The 20,851-nt window shown below is 44.3% G+C and overlaps 1 protein-coding gene across 1 annotated transcript in view; it reads left to right on the forward strand.

Annotated features, from left to right (window-relative positions):
• The window catches only part of LOC144798072 (maestro heat-like repeat-containing protein family member 2A), a 124,562-nt gene that overhangs the window by 48,335 nt on the left and 55,376 nt on the right, over positions 1 to 20,851 (forward strand). The window contains exon 14 of the mRNA XM_078668846.1: positions 1,637 to 1,720. Coding sequence (XP_078524972.1) covers positions 1,637 to 1,720 — 84 coding nt within the window. The remainder of the gene's footprint in view (positions 1 to 1,636; positions 1,721 to 20,851) is intronic.

Below are 20,851 nucleotides of genomic sequence, written 5' to 3' on the forward strand. Positions count from 1 at the left end.
CCACTAATACATTACTTTCAGTTTGGCAGGGTACATCAGCATGTATTGAATGTCCTTAGCCCTAACTTTTCACTTAACCTCTAAGAAAGATGTAAGAAGGGGCTGCACTTTACCTGCATAATCGGGGGAGAGCATAACCATAGAGTTGGTGCAATGGACGTTGTTGTGCCTGCCGCAGGATATAGTCTGTCCATAAGGTACAGTATACTGATGGTAATGCCTCTAGGCGGTCTCCCTGGCTGTGGCCTTAGGGCCAATGCCCTGTGCACCCTTTCCAGAATGAAGTAGGAGGATAGCTCACAATCCATGATGCTGGTTCTGAAGTATTCTGTGGGGAATTTCTCTCATGTTGCCCACCCCCTCTTTTCTACTCTGGGCCACCAAATCAGCTCGGCTGTCACAAGCCCATGAGCGGGCTTAAAATGAAAGGTGGTCCCTACCACTCCCCTCCCATGTGGCTGTATCCTCTCCCTAGCGAGTCAAGAGTCAATGCAGAGGTAGAGGTAAGTCGCTGCAGTGAGATTGCAGCTCCAGGTGGTGTCTGTTGGTGCTATGTCCATCTCCCGGCAGGTCGTTGTTTGCCTAATAAGTTTCTCTCATCCCCGACTCCCTACATGGGCTTAGGTTGGCCAAAGGGGACAAGTGTAGTGGGCACTACATGGATGTATGCATCCAAGAAAAGGTGGCCCTATAGTTGGCTCAACCAGGCTGCAGTTTCAGTTCTAGCCACGTGTGGTGACCAGTCCATCTCCTCCACTCTAAGGTGCCCGTTACATTGTTACAGGCCACCACCTGGAAGTGAAAGTAGCAATGTGCCACACCTCAGCCACGCGCCTGTCTTCTCTCCCTCTCACGCTCCTGGAGTCGATGCAGAGAGGGTTTGCCACTGTGGGTTCACAGCTCCAGGTGGTGTTTGCCTCTGGCAGGCCCATCTACAGGTAGGCCGTATGCACACCCAGGCCGTCGATTGCAGAAATTGGCTCTCTCATCCAGGGCTCCCTGGATAGGTTCGGGTGGGCCAAAGGGGGTGATTATAGGGCCACTGCACTGGTGCCTGCAACTGAAAATAGGTCACCTGAAGTTCGGATTCAGCAAGGTTCTAGGAGCTGGCATGTAGCTCGCTCAAAATGCGGCTACCATCTTAGGCTGCTTGGCCACGTCCCCCAGTAATTTCTTTCTTGATTTCTTTACAATGTAGTGGAGGTGAGTGATCTGTCAATGGTAGGTGAGCCCTTTGGGAGCCAGGATGGTATTTATCAGATAAGGTAGAAACTGTATTGTTTAGAAAGAGCCATACAAGATTTCATAGGTAAAGAGCAGAGTGAGCACTTATGGTAGCAGCACACGTATACACTGCTAAATCACTATTATTCACTGTTACTGCATCTTTGATCCATTACTCACAAAAGCAATATTTCACTCACACATTTGTTCTGCTTTTAGGTGATGAGTACAAGGTGCTAAGGATGTGAAATGCCAAAATAGGAGTGAACATAGTATGCTGTTTCTTGTACATATGTTTTTTATTTGCTTGAGGTGTGCAGCCTTTCATGACTTTCATCTTCAAGACTCATGACAGTCTACATTTGTTTACAACGGTCTTGGTAATGCTGATCTTTTTTTATCATATTTTCAGGATCCAGACAATCTGCTTGAAGAAGTACCACCACCAGAATACAGGGATGACTTCCACATCCCCAACTTTTCACCTGAGAAACATGTGAGTTTTCTTTAAAATACAATACCATCATGTTCATGTGCCTTCTCTCTCAAATTCTGTTTCTTCCATACCATCTTCACAAACAAAGTACATCCACCTGATATCACACAAATAACTTCCCATGGAAACTATACTCCATTCTCAGAAACACAAGGAATTCTTTACGTTATTAACAAGGAGTGAATGGTGTAGCAACTCAATCCGTCTCTCATCCACTGGTACCCTTAGAGAGCTAGAGCTGATTTCTTAACTTCAAAGCTGGTTTTAGTGTACAGTGTAAATGTACAGAGGTGGAATTTATCTCCTGAAGGAAAAAGAGATTATTTAAAACAATGACCCTTCTGACTACTAGACTAACCTCTTCTGTGAAACAAAATACACTGGGGTTGATCCAATTTGTGGGCGAGCAAGGATCTATGGGCTAAAAATTCCCTTTCACAATAGGAGCAAATTTAGCTTTTTCTATCCTCACTTCTAGACTAGACAAAGAATTGGCTGGCCTTGGCTTTAATCAATGGAGAAAAAAGCTCCTATTCCTTGGGGTCAACCACTTACTGGCAATGCCCACAATTTGCGTTTTTTGAGAAAAATAAGTCAACTGTTATACATGTTGTCATGTCTAAATAGCCTTCTTGTTTCCATTCTCTCTATCTACCAGCTTGAGGACATGATCAAAATGATGAAACGCACTCTCAGGTTGTGCGAGTTCATACTTTCTAAGTAGGCTGAGGTAAGATTTTGATGCTGTTTTCCTGTCAATGTGAGTGAGAGTGTGAGTACTATCAGACTAAAAGGATCACACAACAAACCATCACTTATCGATGGGGGTCACTGGAATGTAATGTAAATGTAGGGTGGATTTGTAGAGAGCTGCTTGTCACCCGTGAGGGTCTCCAGGCACTTCTTCCATACAATAATGGGTTTACTATACTTGCCAAACAATCCACCCTATGCTACATAGTTTACAGTTTTTTTTACAAATAAATGTTTTGCTAGTTTAGAAGAATCAAAAATTACACATGGTGTTGCTCTGTGGCAAACGTTAACTACTCACGTGAATTTATCACCCATGTGGTATACTGGTACTAGAGAGGCAAAACATTTTGCGAGAACAGCATTAATATTTTATAAAACAGCAAAATAGTATTGTCACAGAATGTACTACATTATGCTGCATAATTTGCACTGTGTTCCATAATTTGGCCTTCCTATGTGTCTCATGAATAACAATATTGTGGGACACTAATGTCATTGATAAAAAAATCAAGAGACAAAATATCAAAAGGTAAGTATGTAAAGATTTTCTGTACCTAATTCAACATATGTGTACCAAAATACATATACATATATCTTTATTTATTTGGAGTTAAGAATGGCAAATGTATATGTCCCTTTGTGCATTTACCGTTTAATATTTTGTCCCTCGATATTTTGTCCACAGTATTACTGTGCCACGATATTCTTGTACTAGACGTTCAAGAGTACAATCGGCCCTTCTTAGTCTCATAATTCCAGAGCCACTTATAATATAAGGCCTTTGGTTACTGTTTTAAATTACATTACAGTTATGAGGGTTGAAAAGGAACGAAATACATAGGTTTTCACGAGCCTAGTGAAATATGTAACCAACAATGAAACTAGCGAGACTGAGCGATCACATCCCATTGGTGCTGGAGGAGGAGAGATTTCGGGGTAGGGTTGTCCAAAGCACTCATCATCATAAAAGAAACACCTCTATTTTTGGGAAGATTGGGTGTAAAACCTTTTAGAAGAGAACTACTTTACCAATTCAGAGATTCATCATGTGAGAATAGAGCCACCAAGAGCTTGGCTGTAATTCCTCTATGGATGCTTTGTGATTGCACAGAAGAGCAAAATAATTCTGCAAATTTGGTACAGATGCGAAGGGGGGGGCCCATGAGTAAGGATCGTTATCTGCCCCCTTGAGTCCGCCCAACACTGTCATGGAAACATGGACCAACTGACCTCTAGTTGGCAGTCCCGACCGCCTAATTATGATGCAACCACACATGGTGCGGTCACATACTTACATTTCCCTATGGGAGCATGTGTTATGGCTATAAATCAGCTGTAGCACAAGCTCCCATAGAGAAATGGGAGGCTGTGTTCCTCCCTGCACCACGTGGCAGGCACCTCAAGGTACCTGCCACACAGTGCTGGGATCAACGTGCCCCATTGGACCCCAACCGGAGGCCACAACAGAAGGGGCCCTACTTGAGGCCCCCAAACACGCTTTCCAACAGGCTTTCCATGTCGGAAGCCGGCCAGGAAAGTCTGCCCCGGAAACCGTGCATCATAATTAGGTCTAACGGTTTTATGGTATTTATTATTTGAACATTTCCATCTGTATTTGTCCATATTTCATTTTTGGCCAGCATATTGGTATTTATTCATATTTAATTTGTGTTGTTTAAATAGATGAGGTGATAACTCGTGTATTTCTGCATTTAATTAACAGATAAATGTGGACTCATACTTAAATGCCTGTCAGGTTTTAGCACATTACACAGTAAAAAATATAAACATAATAAACCCACATTAAAGAAATAGTGTAATAACACATATACATGTTGAGATATGCAGTAATTTAAGGACATATCATTGAGTTTTGTAGCTCCCCTTGCTGTCATTATGTACAGCTACTGGCCTGAAAGTGATTAATCTCAGCATGATGAATCACTCAAAAGAAGCTATATTTTCTGTATTTTTCCACTTTCAAAAATAAATACAGACAGGGGAGACAGTGTTTTCTGTCTGTGTTTATCTGCAAAAATCAGACAAAGCGGAAATCAGGGAACCCTAATAATATTATGGACGGTATAAAAATGCGTCCATATGAATTACGGGCCAGACTCCGACAGGCCGACGGGCTCCTTGAGCCTGTTGGAAGCCAGCTGGAATGACTGGCCAGTTTCATTTCCGACAACCGAAATTGTATTTAGGGGGTCAATAGTGAAACCAACGATCTCGGTCGGAAAGCTTCCGTTTCGACCGAGATCGTAATCGACCCCTAGGACTGACATTTATCTGGCCTGTTTCACATTGTTAAAAATAATCTGTATGATTCCAAAACAACAGGGTGTGACACTGGAGAAGACAAGAGGCACCTGCTGGAGTACAATATTGTATGGCAGCACATTTTCATAAACTGCCTTACCTCTTGTCGTATTTGAAGAGTCACAATCTCTTCAGTGCTGACTCCCCCGTCACCTTGGTTAACGTTATTCAAATTATTTGCAAGCCAAAGTTGAACACAGAGCAAAATATATTTTATGAGCTACTGGTGCCTCCATTGCTTGCTGGACTGTGAGGATGGGCAATTGTTTAGTTGACCTATCTGACCTTGTACTTTTCAACTTTCAGGTTTCAACCTACTTACCATTTCTTTGGCCTTTGATTCGACCACTGCGACTGATACCACTGACAAAATGTATTGAGGATCCCTAACCATCTCCCTTTCTCATAAACATTCATTGCTGAAACACAATATCCCACCAGAGGACATCCAGAGAACCATTAGAAATCCTTGAACAGTAAAGCTACACCAGCCATAGAGAAACATGAAGATTTGACTTTTGTGATTTGGCGAAGGACGACAACCGCATCTCAGGAGTATGGCTGAAGATCACTTCGAATGATAATGAAGGACTACTTCCCCGTGGTCTGATGCTCCTACATCAAATCATTCACCAATATCATCCATGACATGTTAGTTCATAATAACTTGAGCAATATTAAGCAGTTGTTCAATAGTCACTGTACAGCCATGGTGAATTTTAAATTGCTTACTATTTGTAATGTAAATCTTACTGTTTAACATGTTTGTATTGCAAATGCTCTTGTGCAAACTCTCCGAATGTGAACATTGTACATTATTTTATGTAATTTAATTTAATTTAAGGGCCCTTGGCAGTAAACAAAAATGTTTTAAAAATTAAATCACTCTTGTCTTTAATGATGACTCTCATACATTCTTGGCTACATGACTGGCATAATCCTTCAAGACAGAATTTCAAAACTAAGAAGGTGTGGGGCATGTTGCATCACAATGCGTCACTCTTGAAAAATCACTCTCAGCAATGTTTTTCTATGCAGAATTTAGGATTTGGATGGAACATGCTTCTTCAATCACATTCAAAAGTTTGAAACAAAGAAACCCACTGGTCTTTGTCTATTAGTTCGCTTGGCTCAGATCTGTGCAAGGGAAGCAATATGAAAAAAACAATTCTGTTCATTAGACTAATTTGTAGGCCTGGGCGGTAAACTCTGCTACCCTTGAGGAGTTTGTGGACTTTTTCTAACTCTGCACTCCGCATGGACCGCAGAGCTTCTAAAAACTCTGCATATTGGTGTGCAGCAGATTCTTTCCTCTCTCATGGCTCGCCAATATTGAGTTAGCAAGAGCGAGCTAGGAAAATCCAATGCTAGACTATCTCCTGGCGAGATTTCTCATTGCGAAGGGTCGCGGTAGGTCATTACTGCTCATGTTGAGAAACATGCCACTTGGATTGAGGAAGCTGCCACTTGAGTAGAACATCTCAAGTGGCAGAAGGATGCACCCTTTTGAGCTATAAATCAGCAGTGCAACTTACCTCACTCCATCGCTTGCGGAACTCCATGGATAGTTTTTTGGTCACTCCGCAAACTCTGGCCAGGCCTCCTACTTTGTCCCTTGTTTACGAAAACGCTTATGCCAGCCATTAAGAATCTAGGAAACCGCATTTACACAAACCACTATAAAAATAAATTCCATGTTGATCACATTTAGGAATCTTCTTTGACTATTCTCAACGATCATCGTAATTTGGGGTGTTCAACGGACAAATACAATCTTACTGTTTAAACATACAACTTTCTTAAAGAAATAAATAAAGGACAAAACTAAAAAAAGTGAATCTGTGCACAAGCCCCTAACTTGCATGTGAACTTTACCCCAAATTATTTTTTCTACTCCTGACTCATTCTAAGAAGGAAGATATATATACCTCAGGGTCACATGACTTCTCTGTCACAGGTCAGAGACGAGATAATTAGAAAACAAACCCCTGCCACTGTGTGTCTCTAAATGTCCTTTGTGAGAGAGAATTTGCTTGTTGTTTAGCAAAAGTAGGAGGGATGGGATCAGATAAGCAGGATGAGGGTTTGGTGCTTTTTATGGCAGGCTTAATACTGCAATCTCTGGAGGGACTTCTTTCCTCATGATGCCCCTTATTACTTTGTCTTTACTTGATACATGAAAACTCATGTCATATGGTATAGTGCCTCACCAAAGGCGTTTACTAACTGACTCTTGGGGTACAAGTCTTGAAGGCCTAAGGAGATTTGATTGTGTGAAAATTGTCATAACAATATGATAGTGCTACGTTTATTCACTTAATCTCTCTGTGCATTAAAAAATGAATGTGTCCCTCTGTAATGCAACTGGTGTTCATGTGAGGAGCTCTGATACCTTTGGGTCAAGTGTGCCCTATATAAAACTGAAAAGAAAGTGCTTCACCCAACAACAGGTTGCCAGGCTCACTCACCAAACAATGGGTTTTCATGCTGTTCAAATAGGAAACAGCCATAACCGGGCGAAAGTACAATATAACGCTTTCTCTCCTAAGGAGAGGGAGAAAGGCTTTCTAGAGAACTGGGAGCAGTACTTGTTCAAAGGACATCCCATCTGATGAGGTAGAGGCCATTCTTGGGTCATAAAAAGGAGTGCAGGTGGTTTTACATAGCTTTGCTGATCTGACAACAATGGTAGGCTTGAATTCACTAACAAAATATAATATTTAGTATTTTTATTCTTTTATCCCAAATTTATTGTGACATTGTTAGTACTGATCTTGTTGAGATGACTGTTGTAATACTTAGATAATACTAGAGGATAGGATTTAATAAAAAAACATTATATTAATTATCTATTGCCTGTATAATGAATTGAGTAGACACAATTGGGGTAGGCACATCATGGTTCCTCCAACTACTCTGTTAGGTGTGCTCACAAATGGGCTTTCTTCTAATGTGTATGGTCCTCGGGGATGACTGTGTGCTTTCCCTTACCTGCAGTAACGCACACAATTTCCTACAGCTCTGGGAACTAGCAAAACCTAGCCAGGTGTGCCTTTAGAAAGGAGTGATATGAACCAGTTGGACCCTATACTAGCCAGTTCACTGGTTGCTACAAATTAAAAATTTGAGTGACATACTAATGTGTTTGGAAGACCCATGTGTACTTATAAATCTTCCATAGAATCAAGTCCCCTTATCCCTTAGGGCTTTTTAAGTGTAACAGATACAAAAGAAACCTGATATAAGAACCAGTACCTGAATGTTACTAAATTGTGGCTGATGAAGTAAATATTCCACAGAAAATGCATCCTGTGGTTACTATCTACTTGACAGGGAATAGAGATCCTGCTGACAGAAGAAGAGGTCTCATTCATTATAGGGACATCTTCACTCGTTAAATCTATCATTAATGAGTAGCTGTAGCTGCAGCTGACAGTAATACCTGATGAAAAAAAATCACTTGCTATTACACCTGCCCAAAATCATCCTTACTGAAGCAAAGAGCTTCTCTTAGCATATTCAGAGCTCACAAAGTAATACCAGGGAGGGTTACCACATATCATGAAGCCAGGGTGGGTGAGTCTATTAATGCTAGCAGTCAGCAATGACCAGCTTTAGTGGAATACACCTCTCACCTAGCAAGAGACCAACAGTAATTAGTGGTCAGCAAGAACATTCTACAAGAGGTTATAAATGTTTACTGACAGCTGAGACCATATGTATTCATGAACTAAGACTGCAGCAGGCCGACTTCACTTGTTACTCCTACCCCGATTAATTCATTGACTATAACGGTTACAGGGTACTATGAGATTTTCTGGAGTCACAAACTCAATTACAAAGAGTACCTGGGGCATCGGCATGCACCAGTTTACAGCTGCACTGCATACAGACAATCAATCGTCTCAGTAGAAAATCCAGTAATCTTATGAGTAATCCTTTTCATCTATTTTTATCTGTGTTCAATTTAAAGTTCAGACAGAAAGAATATGATTTAAAATCTTTCAATGCTCCAAGAATGCCCGTCTGGGCTTTGTCCAACAGCTCTGTGTATCACATTTCAATTTGAGTAACCAGATTTAAAGTCCACCCAATGCATTTTGGGCTACATGCCCTTCGTCAGGGGTAACTGGAAATTTAGAACAACCCATCAGGAACCATGTATAAATTGTTAGACTGTTCAAAATTAATGTAAAATTTTATGCATATTGTACTCAAACATATATTTTACCAAAATATGTGTGCCTATTATCAATTACTTAAAATTGAAAATTAGTGAAAAATTACCCATGCTGTTCATATATGCATATGTGCCTTTACACCGCAAAATGAATAAAGCACCAAAAAGTGAATGAAACAAAAAGTGAATAAACCCTGTGTTAAAATCAAACACTATTTATAAAAAACCTAACCCAAACACCCAGCTCAAGAATTCTATGAACGTTGTTTTTAGTCATCTCTGACTCAGCCTTACAACCTTCAGTGAAGCCGCTTGTTAAATAGTACATGCCTGTAACGCATTGAAAGAATAACCTTTGGGCCACAAGCGCAGAACGAACCACAGTCAACTCTCAAGCTGTGTGAAAAAGGCTGCTTTATTGAAAACAGGTGCATCTTTCAAAAAACATAACCTTGGCCTTCGCCTCCCAAAACTAAACCTCTCTATACATGCTTCATCTACGTATCCCCCTCGACCACCCCTAAGGTTTCCACTCCCTTCTCCTATATTTGCAACTATTTAGCAACCCCAACTCAGTCAAGAACGGTTGTCCCTTTAAACCCTGTAACCTCTTCTCCACCTGTCAAAAGATCTACCTAACTAAGTATCTGTATTTTAATACTTTATTCGATAAAAAGTTTATCATAAAAGTAGATGCAGTTTCATCATAAAAGAATAAAATTCATATTAATCATATTTCATAATACAGAGAAAGAATGTGTTAAAATACAGTATCAGTATATACAATTAAAAGGCCATAGGACATAAAGTGCAGTGATATTCATTTCTTAAACAGCCAAATTGATTAATCTTAGTTTTCTACCCCATTTTCGATTGCATAAGCTTTGAGCGTATCTGCCAGGCTCTCCCCAGATACTTTGCAACTCCGCAAACGACCATCATAGATGTTGTGTCCGTTCTCAGAATGCGAAGGGCCATCGTGCAGTGCCTCACTCCTAGTTCCCTACATACCGGTTTTAACCATCTTTTCCTGACCCCCCTATAGGCACTGCAGGCAAACAGGAAGTGTGCTAAGGACTCGGTGGGGTTTGCACATCCTGGAAAAGTAGCTTGGTGGGACAAGGGGGATTTCCAGCGCTTAGTAAATTCATTCAGGGGGAGTGTCCCATACCTCAATTTTAGAAAGAGAGTTCTGTCCCTGGGTATTTTAATGAAATCTAAAAAGGGTTCCAGCTTCCTCACCGGTTTGTGCTCTAAGAACTGATCAGTTAAAGTACCCCAACTGGTGTCTTTTAGATCCTTAGCCTGCACCCATTCCCAGTAGATTTTCTTAACCGTTTCTTTCGGGGCGGGGGGGGGACTGGGATAGCCACGCTTCACTCAACCCCAGATTGTTAACCAACTGCCTCAATTTGTTCAGCCATACGATCTTCTTTGAACTAATTAAAGTGATAAGTTCGTCAAAGACTGCTGCTTAGCTTGCCAACTCCGGTGTCCTTCTCAGGCGCACCCAATATAATAATGGGCGAAGGCAGACTATGTCTTTGATTGATCGTCGACCCATGTCATGAAGAAGTGGTTTTAAGGGGGTAGAGAATGGGAGACCGACTAGGTCTCTCAAAAACGTATTCTCAGCTTTAACTAGCTCTGCAGTCTTATCAAAACCCCATAATTCTGACCCGTACACTGTAGCGGCCAATGCCTTCCCATCATAGACGGCTAAAGCAGGGGCGATGGGTCTACTAAAAGAGGCTCGATGATCTCTTGAAATGGCTCCAGACACTCTTTTAAGATTTAAAAGCATTTTGGTTACATGGGTGTCCCATTTCATTCTATAATTGACCCTTACTCCCAAGTAGTCAAAAGCATCCACCTCCTCTAGCATTGATCCATTGAGGGCAACGTTAATCTTCCTGGATTTTTTGGTCTGGGACAATACCATCAGTTTTGTTTTGGTAGTATTGATGATTAGTCCACGTTCTTCACAGAACAGGCTAAACCTGTCTAGAAGTTTTTGAAGACCAGAGGGAGTTTTGGACATCAGGAGGGTATCGTCCGCGAAAAGGAGGGGCGGTATCTTTTCACCCGCCAGGGTGGGGGCATTGGCTGGATCCTCTCTCAAATGGTCTGCCACCCCATTTACAAAGAGGGAGAACAGAGTCGGGGCCATCACTCAGCCCTGACGGACCCCCCTGTTCACTGGTATCCTCTTAGTCAGTTCGCCCTGACTCCCCCATCTAATTCTTGCATAGGTGCCCTCATGTAATCTTTTTATCAACTCGAAGAGGTATCGTGGGAGACCCATGTCCTGAAGCACTTGCCAAAGTTTGGCACGGGGCACAAGGTCGAAGGCGGTTTTCAGATCTATGAAGGCTAGATATAGGGAGCCTTTTCCGATGGAGTTTTCCAGTATGTCGCAGAAAATCTGAAAACCTGGTCCATCGTACCCACCTTCTGCCTGAACCCCGCTTGTAAATGCGTTAGGATGTTTCCCTCCTCTAGCCAGGACACCATTCTAGAGATGAGAACCCTGCCAACCACCTTCTGTATTACATCAATTAGACTTATAGGTCTGTAGTTGGCAGGGTCCTCTTTGGCCCCCTTCTTGTATATTGTGACCACTTCTGCTCCTTTCCATGACTCAGGGACTGGGTGGCCCTGGGCCAGAAGGTTCATCAGGAGAAGGATAAAATTAGCCCATAGAGTGGGATCATGTAGGAGTAAATCACCTGGCAGGCCATCCGGGCCAGCGGCCTTCCCGGGCGCTATGTTTTTAATGGCCAATTGAACCTCAAGAAGTGTAAAAGGATCTACTGGTTTAATCCAATTCTAGTTCTGATTCGGCATCTAGCAATTGCTCTGAATCAGCCTCACAGCAATAAAGGTTCGAAAAATGGGAGTACCATTGCTGTTCAGTTATATGATTTGGGACAGACTCTGCTCCCCTTCTAGTGAGTTTGTTTATTAAGTCCCAAAATAAAGTAGAATCTTTTACAGAGGCCGCCCTTTTGAGTTCCTGCCAGTGGTCTTCCACCCATGCCCGTTTTGCTAGTTCTACGGTACTGGTATATTCCTTTCTGGCCAACCTTACGGCTATAGGATCTTTTTTGCGGAGAGCTAGTGAAATAGCCTTTCTCTTTTTCCTACAATCAGCTGTAAACCATAAATTACCACTTTTAACTAGTTTGTTTTTATGCCCTCTAGCAACCTTGACCATAAAATATGAGCCTAAATTTACTATAAGATCCCCATAGATTCTACTAAGATCTGGTCCGTTTCCTTCATCCCGCACAGCATTGAGCGCGGAGAGTTCCGCACTCTTGATGCAACCAAGACGCCTATGCTAGTCAGGATATTCTCTTGGCATGCCACCTTATCCCATTTAATCTGCGGTTGGAATTAGATGGAACTACTTCTTTTGAAAATAATGGACCACTTGTTGTCTTCCTCTTCGGTCCCATCTGAATTCCATGCAGAGGGGGTTGTGGTCACTATCCGGCATCTGCTTGACCTCCATATCAGCCACATTCCCCCATAATCTTGTGTCCAGGAGAATGTAATCAATACGCGAGGGGCGCTAAGTCTATTAAAAGTCATGGCCCCATTTGGATCCGAGGGCGTTCTACCATTTAGTGCACGTAAATTATATTCCAATGTTAGAGCATCGATCTGTAATGCCCTAGCCGACCACCTCTTGATTGGTCTTGGACTCAACGCAGGAATAGAATGTTTCAAGTCTTCTTCATTGGACCCCAATAGGTCTTCCTCACTTAGGGGTTCATACGTGCAGTTCAGTTCACCTCCCACAATTATGTTGGATCGTGGGGGGATACCTGATAGGGCCAATTCTAATAATGAAATTGTAACCGAGTTTTTAGCCCCCGGGGTTCCTCTAGCATATACATTGAACAGCTCTACTCTATTACCGTTCAAGGGTCCTTTAAAGGATAGATGTAAAATATCTTCAGAATTGGAGTTATGAACAATGATATCCCAGTTCAATGATACCTTAACCCAAATATGGAGTCCCCCCGAAGGCTTACCGCAGGAATAAAAAAGGTGGAGTACCCTATCTTATAAAGGGAGGTCGTGCTCCAGGTCTCCTGGAACATGCGCACCTCGTAGTTGTCAATAAATTAATTCCATTCTGGAATGGCCAGTTTCTTTTTGAGGCCTGCAATGTTCCAGGAGAGAATCCGGATCACCCCTAGATTACCTTCCCCTCCCGTGTATAACTCCCTTCTCTCCTGATTTAATAATTCCCTTACAGGCGAGCTAAACGATGCATTAATTGCACCAGAAGTATTCTCCATAACACCCATATTGGGACTGAGTTCCGGAAAAATGCTACAATTATCTTCGGATAGTCAATCTACTCTATTTAGATCTGAGTAGTCATTAACCCCCACTACGGACCAGGAGGGCAGGCATCTGATCTGGATATTAGAATATTTAGGAGGGCAAGTCTGAAACTCAAGGGCCACTAAAATCTCTGCCAGTGCTTCGTTGCATAGTTGGATTTCGATGCAGTCTGTGTGCGAGCTATGCAGGGACAATCTCTTGACGCTAGTCATATCCTCCCTGATGATGGATCTGCATCCCCTCACATGTCGGAGCCAGTTTCATACCCAGAGTTCGTATTTGGTTTTGGGACCCCGGTCATATAAACTATTGCACTAGAGTTTCTTTTGGCATTATCTAGCAGAGAAGTGTTTAGATCAGCCCTAGGCATTCCGTTACTAACGGACCTAGTGTCATTAAAAGATGATGTACTCAGATGGCTTATTTCCAGATACTGTACCCCGTGTTCTCATAATTTTAGCATATGACCTGAAACTAAGACTATGCCGTCCAGCTGAAAAGTCCCTATCATGTGGCATTTGATCCAGGGACCCTTTCTTTAGATGCCCTCCTTCTGACAAAAAACTAGGATTTAGAGGTTCTATTGGGTTGCGTAGTGTCAATACTGTTGCAGGTGTAACAGTTTGCGGGGTTTTTGCCCTATCGGTGTTTCCCTTCTGGGATAACGCCTCCAACATTTTTTTTATGGAGAGCATATCCCTCTCTAAATTCTCTAATTTCTTAAGAAGAACTCTATTAGCAGCAAGCGCCTCGCGCAGCCCCCTGGGAAGTGTAGTCACGGGGGCTGCGAGCGCAGGTGTGGGAGCTCAGAGTCCGGGGCAGAGAGCAAGGCAGCAAGGCAGCCGGGTGGACCCCTGGAGCCGTTCCCCTCACGGCGGCAGCAAAAGCAGGAGGTGAGGCTGGTGCTGGAAAGCGCGTTCCGCGCTGCGGGAGGGCCGGACCGGATTTAAATGCCACCGGCGCCCTCCTGATGATGGTAGCAGCACGCGCCTCACGCAGCCCCCTGGGAAGTGTAGTCACGGGGGCTGCGAGCGCAGGTGCGGGAGCTCAGAGTCCGGGGCAGAGAGCAAGGCAGCAAGGCAGGCGAGTGGACCCCTGGAGCCGTTCCCCTCACGGCAGCAGCAAAAGCAGGAGGTGAGGCTGGTGCTGGAAAGCGCGTCCCCCCTAAGTATCTCCTATCCCACTCTTATTACCTGCTCCTGGAGTAACTTGTTCCCAACTATAAAGTGAACTGTAAAATTGAACAGAACTAGCTTCCAGACGCCATGAACCTGCTTCAAGTGACAACCAATTACAATGCATTTTCACTCCCCCGATGCACCTGTACCCAACAAATTCGGCCATCCATCCCATAATAACCAAAATAACCCCCCCATCTTACCTTCTAAAGGGTCGGTAGGAGGGGATCGGAAACTGTCCCTAACTGCCGGCTGCCATGTCACCTTACAAAATGGTAACACAGCCTCTAAAATTTCCAGCTAAACACCCAAGCACATAGCCCAAGTGCAGCCCATAGAGAGACCAATTTGTCGCAGGCTGCACCAATGGCCCAAAAACCCGGGGGGTGCGAGCCTCCCCAAAGCCGCATTGGGCCACCTGCCCAGAATGGACCACAATCAAATTTCAAGATGTGTGAAAAAGGACACTTTATTGAAAACAGGTGCATCTTACAAAAAACATAACCTTGTCCTATGCCTCACAAGACTAAACCCCGCTATAAATCTTTCATCTACATATCCTCCACCCCACCCCTAAAGTTTCCCCGCCCTTCTCCTTTCTTTGCAACTATTTAACAACCCCAACTAAGTCAATAACTGGTGACCCTTTAAATCCTGTAACATCTTCTCTACCTGTCTAAATATCTACCTAACTAAGTATATCCTACCCTTATTATCTGCGCCTGGAGTAGCCTCTTCCCAACCATAAAGTGAACAGGACAACTGTACAGAACCAGCTGCTAGACGCCACTCAGAAACAGTCCCTATAACTTTCCTGCCAACCCCCCCCCATCACCTAGGCTATTCTTGGGTATCTTCGTATGTATAGTGCTTTGTCTAAAACTTCCTTTATTTGTATATCAGGTAAATTTCCATCCCGTAGTGAGACAAATGAACGCCATCAACCCTGAAAAAGTACACTGCAGCATATCTTAGTTCTGGTTGTTCCACTCTACCGAAACCTGACTCACCACAAAAGACCCTCATGTCCCTGTTTATCTTCCTCCTGGCTTTATCAATGGCGGCACCCTCCATTGTCTTCCAGGGATGAATTCAGTCCAAACGACAAAGCATCCCGACCACTGCTTCCTAATCTCCCTCAAGTTCCTTTTCATTTGCTTTAGTAGGGCCAAACCCTTGCAAACCACTAAATCATTCTCCCCAAATTAATTATTAGAACATTTGTGCATCAATTTATTCAAACTCGGATTGAGCTTGTGCCAGGGCAAACCCCCTTTCCCATCCCAAATTATTTTAAAAAAGGCAGGTTCCAATCCTAAGTTAACACCTTTCCCTTTTTGAAGTTAGTGTCTCTCTGCCAACTTGACGAATAAATGCCCGACTATGCAAATGGCTAGCGCCTCCGACTCTGGCCCTGCTATTGCACCTGAAAAGACACATGTCCATGTTTGTAATACGTACCCCCATCGAACGGGACATATCAAAGCCTCTTCATTGGCCCCTAGTAATACTGTCTTCAACACACCCCTTTGGTCCGTCTTCAAGTGCGTGAGGAGGATCATGACCGCTTCACTCCGTGTACTTCCCTCAATGAAGGTCTGCAATCCATTTCCTCCCCAACAACTTTGATACTCTGAATGCTCTGAATGCAGCCATTACATTAAGGCAGCAAATAAATCTGCTTCCTGTAAGCTAATGCATATCCTGGGTAGCTCCTCTATCATCCTGCCTAATAATGCTTTTGACACCGGCATCCTGGCCCGCTGTCCTTTCCCTGCTTGCCTGGCCCTACCTTTCAGCATACACTTTCCTAATTCACCTGCCGAAGGGGCATATCCCCACCACAACTTGTCCATGAGTGCTATCCCCGCTAGCTTGGCAGCAACAGTGAAATTCACCAAACCCCTAACAGAGACATAATGAACTGTATGACATCCTCCTCTCCGGCCCAAGTCCCTGTCCTCCTCCTTGCCCCTCCTGTTATAAAGGCCTGCCAGATCCTGTCCATATGCCCGTCTCGTAGAAACTCCTAATGGCCCTACCATCAGTTGCAGCATCCAGCGTCTTCTGAAACTCCATCTCCGTGGCCAGTCCATGGAACCTCCCCCACTGCGAACGAGACAAAGCATCTGCAATGTCATTGTCCACTCCCGGGATGTGCTTCGGCCGCAACTGTTTATCACACTTCAGACAACTTAGAATGAATACTCTCATCAACTTCAGGACCTGCTCATCTCTTGCTGACTGCTTGTTGACCACCTGCACCACTGCCATGTTAACCACCCCAAAAATGAACTTTCTATGCGCTAGGCTCTGCATCCACACTGTGATCGCTATGACTAAAGGAAACATCTCCAAGAAAGCAATACTCCTGCCCCCATTCTTCCATTGTTGCGGGTGTACCGCTGGGCACCACCTGCCCTGCCAGTACATCCCAAACAGGCTTGGTTATCTCAAATAGCCTCTGAGTGGGTGCTTTTGCCTTTAAAACATATGGGGTGCAAACATTGTTCATGGGTGAAAGGTGAGATGTGGATCCTCTGGGTTCTTTTTGTGAAGAAGGAGATGATCAATCTGAGCGCGTCCCCTTAGATGCCGATATGTTAGATCCTTTCGATCAGAGTGTGGTGGCATACGGTGTAGAAGGCTCCTGAGAGGTCGAGGAGGATCAAAGCAGCTGTTTCTCCAAAGTTGAGGAGGGTTCGTATGTCATCAGTGCTTGCGATTGTGCTGTGATTGCTGCGGAAGCCAGATTGGGAGGAGTCGAGTAGCAGGTGTGTCAAGAGTTGATTGTTGATAATCCTTTCCAGTACCTTCACTGGGAATCAGATGGGAGAGATTGTCCAGAGGTTTTTGAGTTTGCTGGGGTCAGCGGAGGGTTTTTTGAGTAGTGGTCTGACATCTGCGTGTTTCCAGGTGTCGGGAAATGTTGCGGAAGTGATAGAGGTATTGAGTAAGATGGTGAGTTCCTGGCTAAACCTTTGGTTTATGAGGTTGATGGTTTGGTGCAGGCATGGGTCTGTATGAGCTCCTGAGTGGATGGATTTCATGGTGGAGGTGGTGTCATGGGTTGAGAGGATATTCCAGATGGTCAGTGTGTGTCAGTTACGGTGGTGTTGTATCTGTCAAGGAAGTCCGTAGGTGTGGGTTGGGGTTTGAAGTTCCTGTATAGGGTTGCGATCTTGTCAATGAAGAAGTGGTCGAGGTTGTTGCACAACTCCTGTGATGGTGTGAGGTTGTTTTTGCTGGCAGACAGGTAAGAGAATTCCATAATAATGTTGAAAGATTCCTTGGTGTTGTTGATGCTGGTTTCCATGTGTGCGGAAAGAGCTGTCTCCTTTGTTGCCCCCAGCAGGTGGTGGTAGAGGTTGAGGGAGGGCTTGAAGGCTGCCCTGTCCGAAGTGTCCTTGAACCATCTTCTCTCCAACTGTTTGCTGTCTTATTTCACTGTCCTGACTTCTTGGATGTACCATCTGGCCATTTTGGAGGATTTTCTCTGGATGTTGCTCTTGAAAGGGATGATTCTGTCTGTGGAATTTGTGATCCATGCATTAAAGTTTTTCACTCACTGTGCGAGGTTGGTGTCGGTAGTAAGCTTGGAGGTGTTGAGGGCATTTGCACCTCGGGTCTCAGAGATTTTGTTCTACCTCCAGTGGGTGGTGTTGGTCATCTTGGGGGTGATGGTGCGGGGGCTGGAGATGCTGAAGTGGATGATGGAGTGAGCGGTCCATGTGAATTCTATGACGTGGCTGTATTTGATACGGTTGCTGAAGGTGAAAATTGGGTCTAGTGTGTGTCCAGCAGTGTGTGTAGGGTGGTGGACAATCTGGGTCAATCTGAGGCTGCTCATATTTCGGGGGGTGCAGTGTGTTAGTCATTAGAGTCGTGGAAATTTAGGTCGCTGAAGAAGAGGGGTTCATTGTAGTCGGCGATGGTGCTGCAGAAACTGGAGGAAAGGCCATGGGTCAGAATGTGAGGGTACCTCTGATAGTTGTCTTGTCATCCATGTGGAGCATGAAATTGAGATGTTCCATGGGAGTGATGGTGTTGTCGGTGGTGCTAGTACACTGTATGGTTTTGTTGTGGATAATGGATGCCCAGTGTGAGGGTGGCGATGAGGTCCCATAATTCAAAAGAATGCTTGCATAGTAAGCGTGGGTTGAGAAGGGCACATGCGAGTTGGTGTTTTGTACAGGTGGTGTCTGTGATGTGTTCGGGGTAGGGCTGGTTGGTGTGCTGGTCCTTGTGCCGTGGCTGGTAAAGTAGCAGTGGGTGCACATGAAAAGTCCTAGTTCTAACATAGAAATCTAAACAGTTCATACAATTGAGAGCAAACAAATAATACAAAGTTGTGAAAGCAATAATCGCTGTGTGCTGAGACTCATAGAACTAATCTATGCCGCTCCTCTGAGAAAGGTATAATATAGTTCTAAAATGCAAGTTAGGGCATTAGCCCTTATTGAATAAGTGGTGGGTACAATTCTTATTTGTACTCTTTTAAGTCCATCAATTCGTTCTCAAGTAACTGTGGTAAGGTGGATCGTGGATAGTACCCAATGAAATTCTCCCTGGGTGACATTACATTTCTATCTTTGTTGTTCCTCAGACAGACCAAGGCTGTGAGTGCCAGTAGAACATGAGACCTTATTGAATGTTGTGTTTCCTACCAACCCAACAAGTGAGATCACAGTTGCTCTGCCTCAGCCCAGTTGATGTTGCCTCAGACCAAGCCTTCTGCATGTGGTGCACCTGCCCCTTCCTGACGAAGACTGGCAGCACCACCATCAACGATGAGGAGTTTGCACTCTGCTCTCTAGTTGTGTTCCATTGAATTTTCACTGGGGCAATCTTTCTCGGACCCAAACACAACCCAGTCACCCAAACAACCAGCCCACCATATGTCGCAGCAGTGACCAGGAGATAGAGACTGAGGCCACCACTGATTCTGGAGAGTGGTCTGACCTAGTGCTAAGCTGCCTAGGGCACTTTCAGATAAGGCTGTCAAATGTGATCACGATTTTCTCAGTCCAATTAATCACAGGCTCTATATCTTCATGGGAGGGATACCACAAAATACGTTTGTGGTATCCCTGGGCATGTCTCAGCTACAGGAGATAATTTCCTGGACACAAAGCAGTAATGCTGGGGTCTCGAAACCTCTCCACACAGCCTGAGGTGCAGATACATATCTGTTTAGCAGCACACAGCTCCAAGCTGTTCCACTCCCAGTTCCTCACAGTTCACTCCTTATAGGTATGATCTTCTTCAGGCAAGAGTACCTCTAGCACTCTTCCTCAGCAGTCAGCCAGCTGCATTCTTCAAGGCATCTCTTTTCCTGACAGATCACAGAGCACCAATTTCCATATTTCCACACATGACAAAGGGTAGCTGGCATTCAGCAGCCCCAACCTTCAAGTAAAAAATAATTTTTGGGGTGCGGAAAAGATGTGCATACCCATGCGGCCTGGGTTTCAAGAAAGAGGTCCAATCAGGCGTAAGACTTATGAGCTATCAAGTAATGTGTATAGTCTCTAGCACTGGGGTGGTGGCTCCGCCATACGTCCCTGATCCCACAATCCTCCTACCACTCCCTGACATAGATCCTGCCCCCACAGTCCTCGGGTTAGAGCGGTCCATCCTTGCATCCATGACCAAATTTAAATTGCCACCCACCACAACCAAGGAGTCGGGCGTGTGGAGAACCTCGGCCAGGGCCTCAGTCAGGAACTTCTCCTGATGTTCGTTTGGGAAATAGATTGAGGCTATTGTGAGGTTGTAGGTGCTGATTTGTAGCCTCATGGGAAAGAGGTGCCCCTTAATCTCTGTCATTGAGCCCTCTATGGAACTTCTAAAGCGTTTGAAAAACAGGATGGCCACCCCACCTTTCTTACTCTTCCCTGAAGACCAGAACTGCAAGGGTAACCCCCTGGATTGCATACGGTGTCTATCTTTGTGAAGCAGGTGGGTTTCTTGAAGTAAAAATATATCCTCCTCCGAATGCTCGAGTAAGGAGAGCACTGCCCTCCGCTTGGTAGGATTGATAAGGCCTCCGACATTATAGCTGACTACCTTAACTTCCATCAGCTTGTAAAGAACCATGGGGATATATGTCTTATGCTATGGAGCCGAGAAAGGGGGACAGACCATGGAAGGGACCACACAGACAGATGTGACTGGATGGACCCTCCCAAAAGGGCCACAAGTAAAAAGCTCACCGGAGAGAGGACCCCCCATCCAATAAAAATATAAACAAACCAGAAAACAATAAACCACCAGCAAAGGCATACACACAAAGTCCATCTCCACTTTGCCGCCACTTGATGATCGGCAGGC

The sequence above is a fragment of the Lissotriton helveticus genome, chromosome 12, assembly GCF_964261635.1.
Source record: "Lissotriton helveticus chromosome 12, aLisHel1.1, whole genome shotgun sequence".
In the NCBI taxonomy this organism is placed as follows: Eukaryota; Metazoa; Chordata; class Amphibia; order Caudata; family Salamandridae; genus Lissotriton; species Lissotriton helveticus.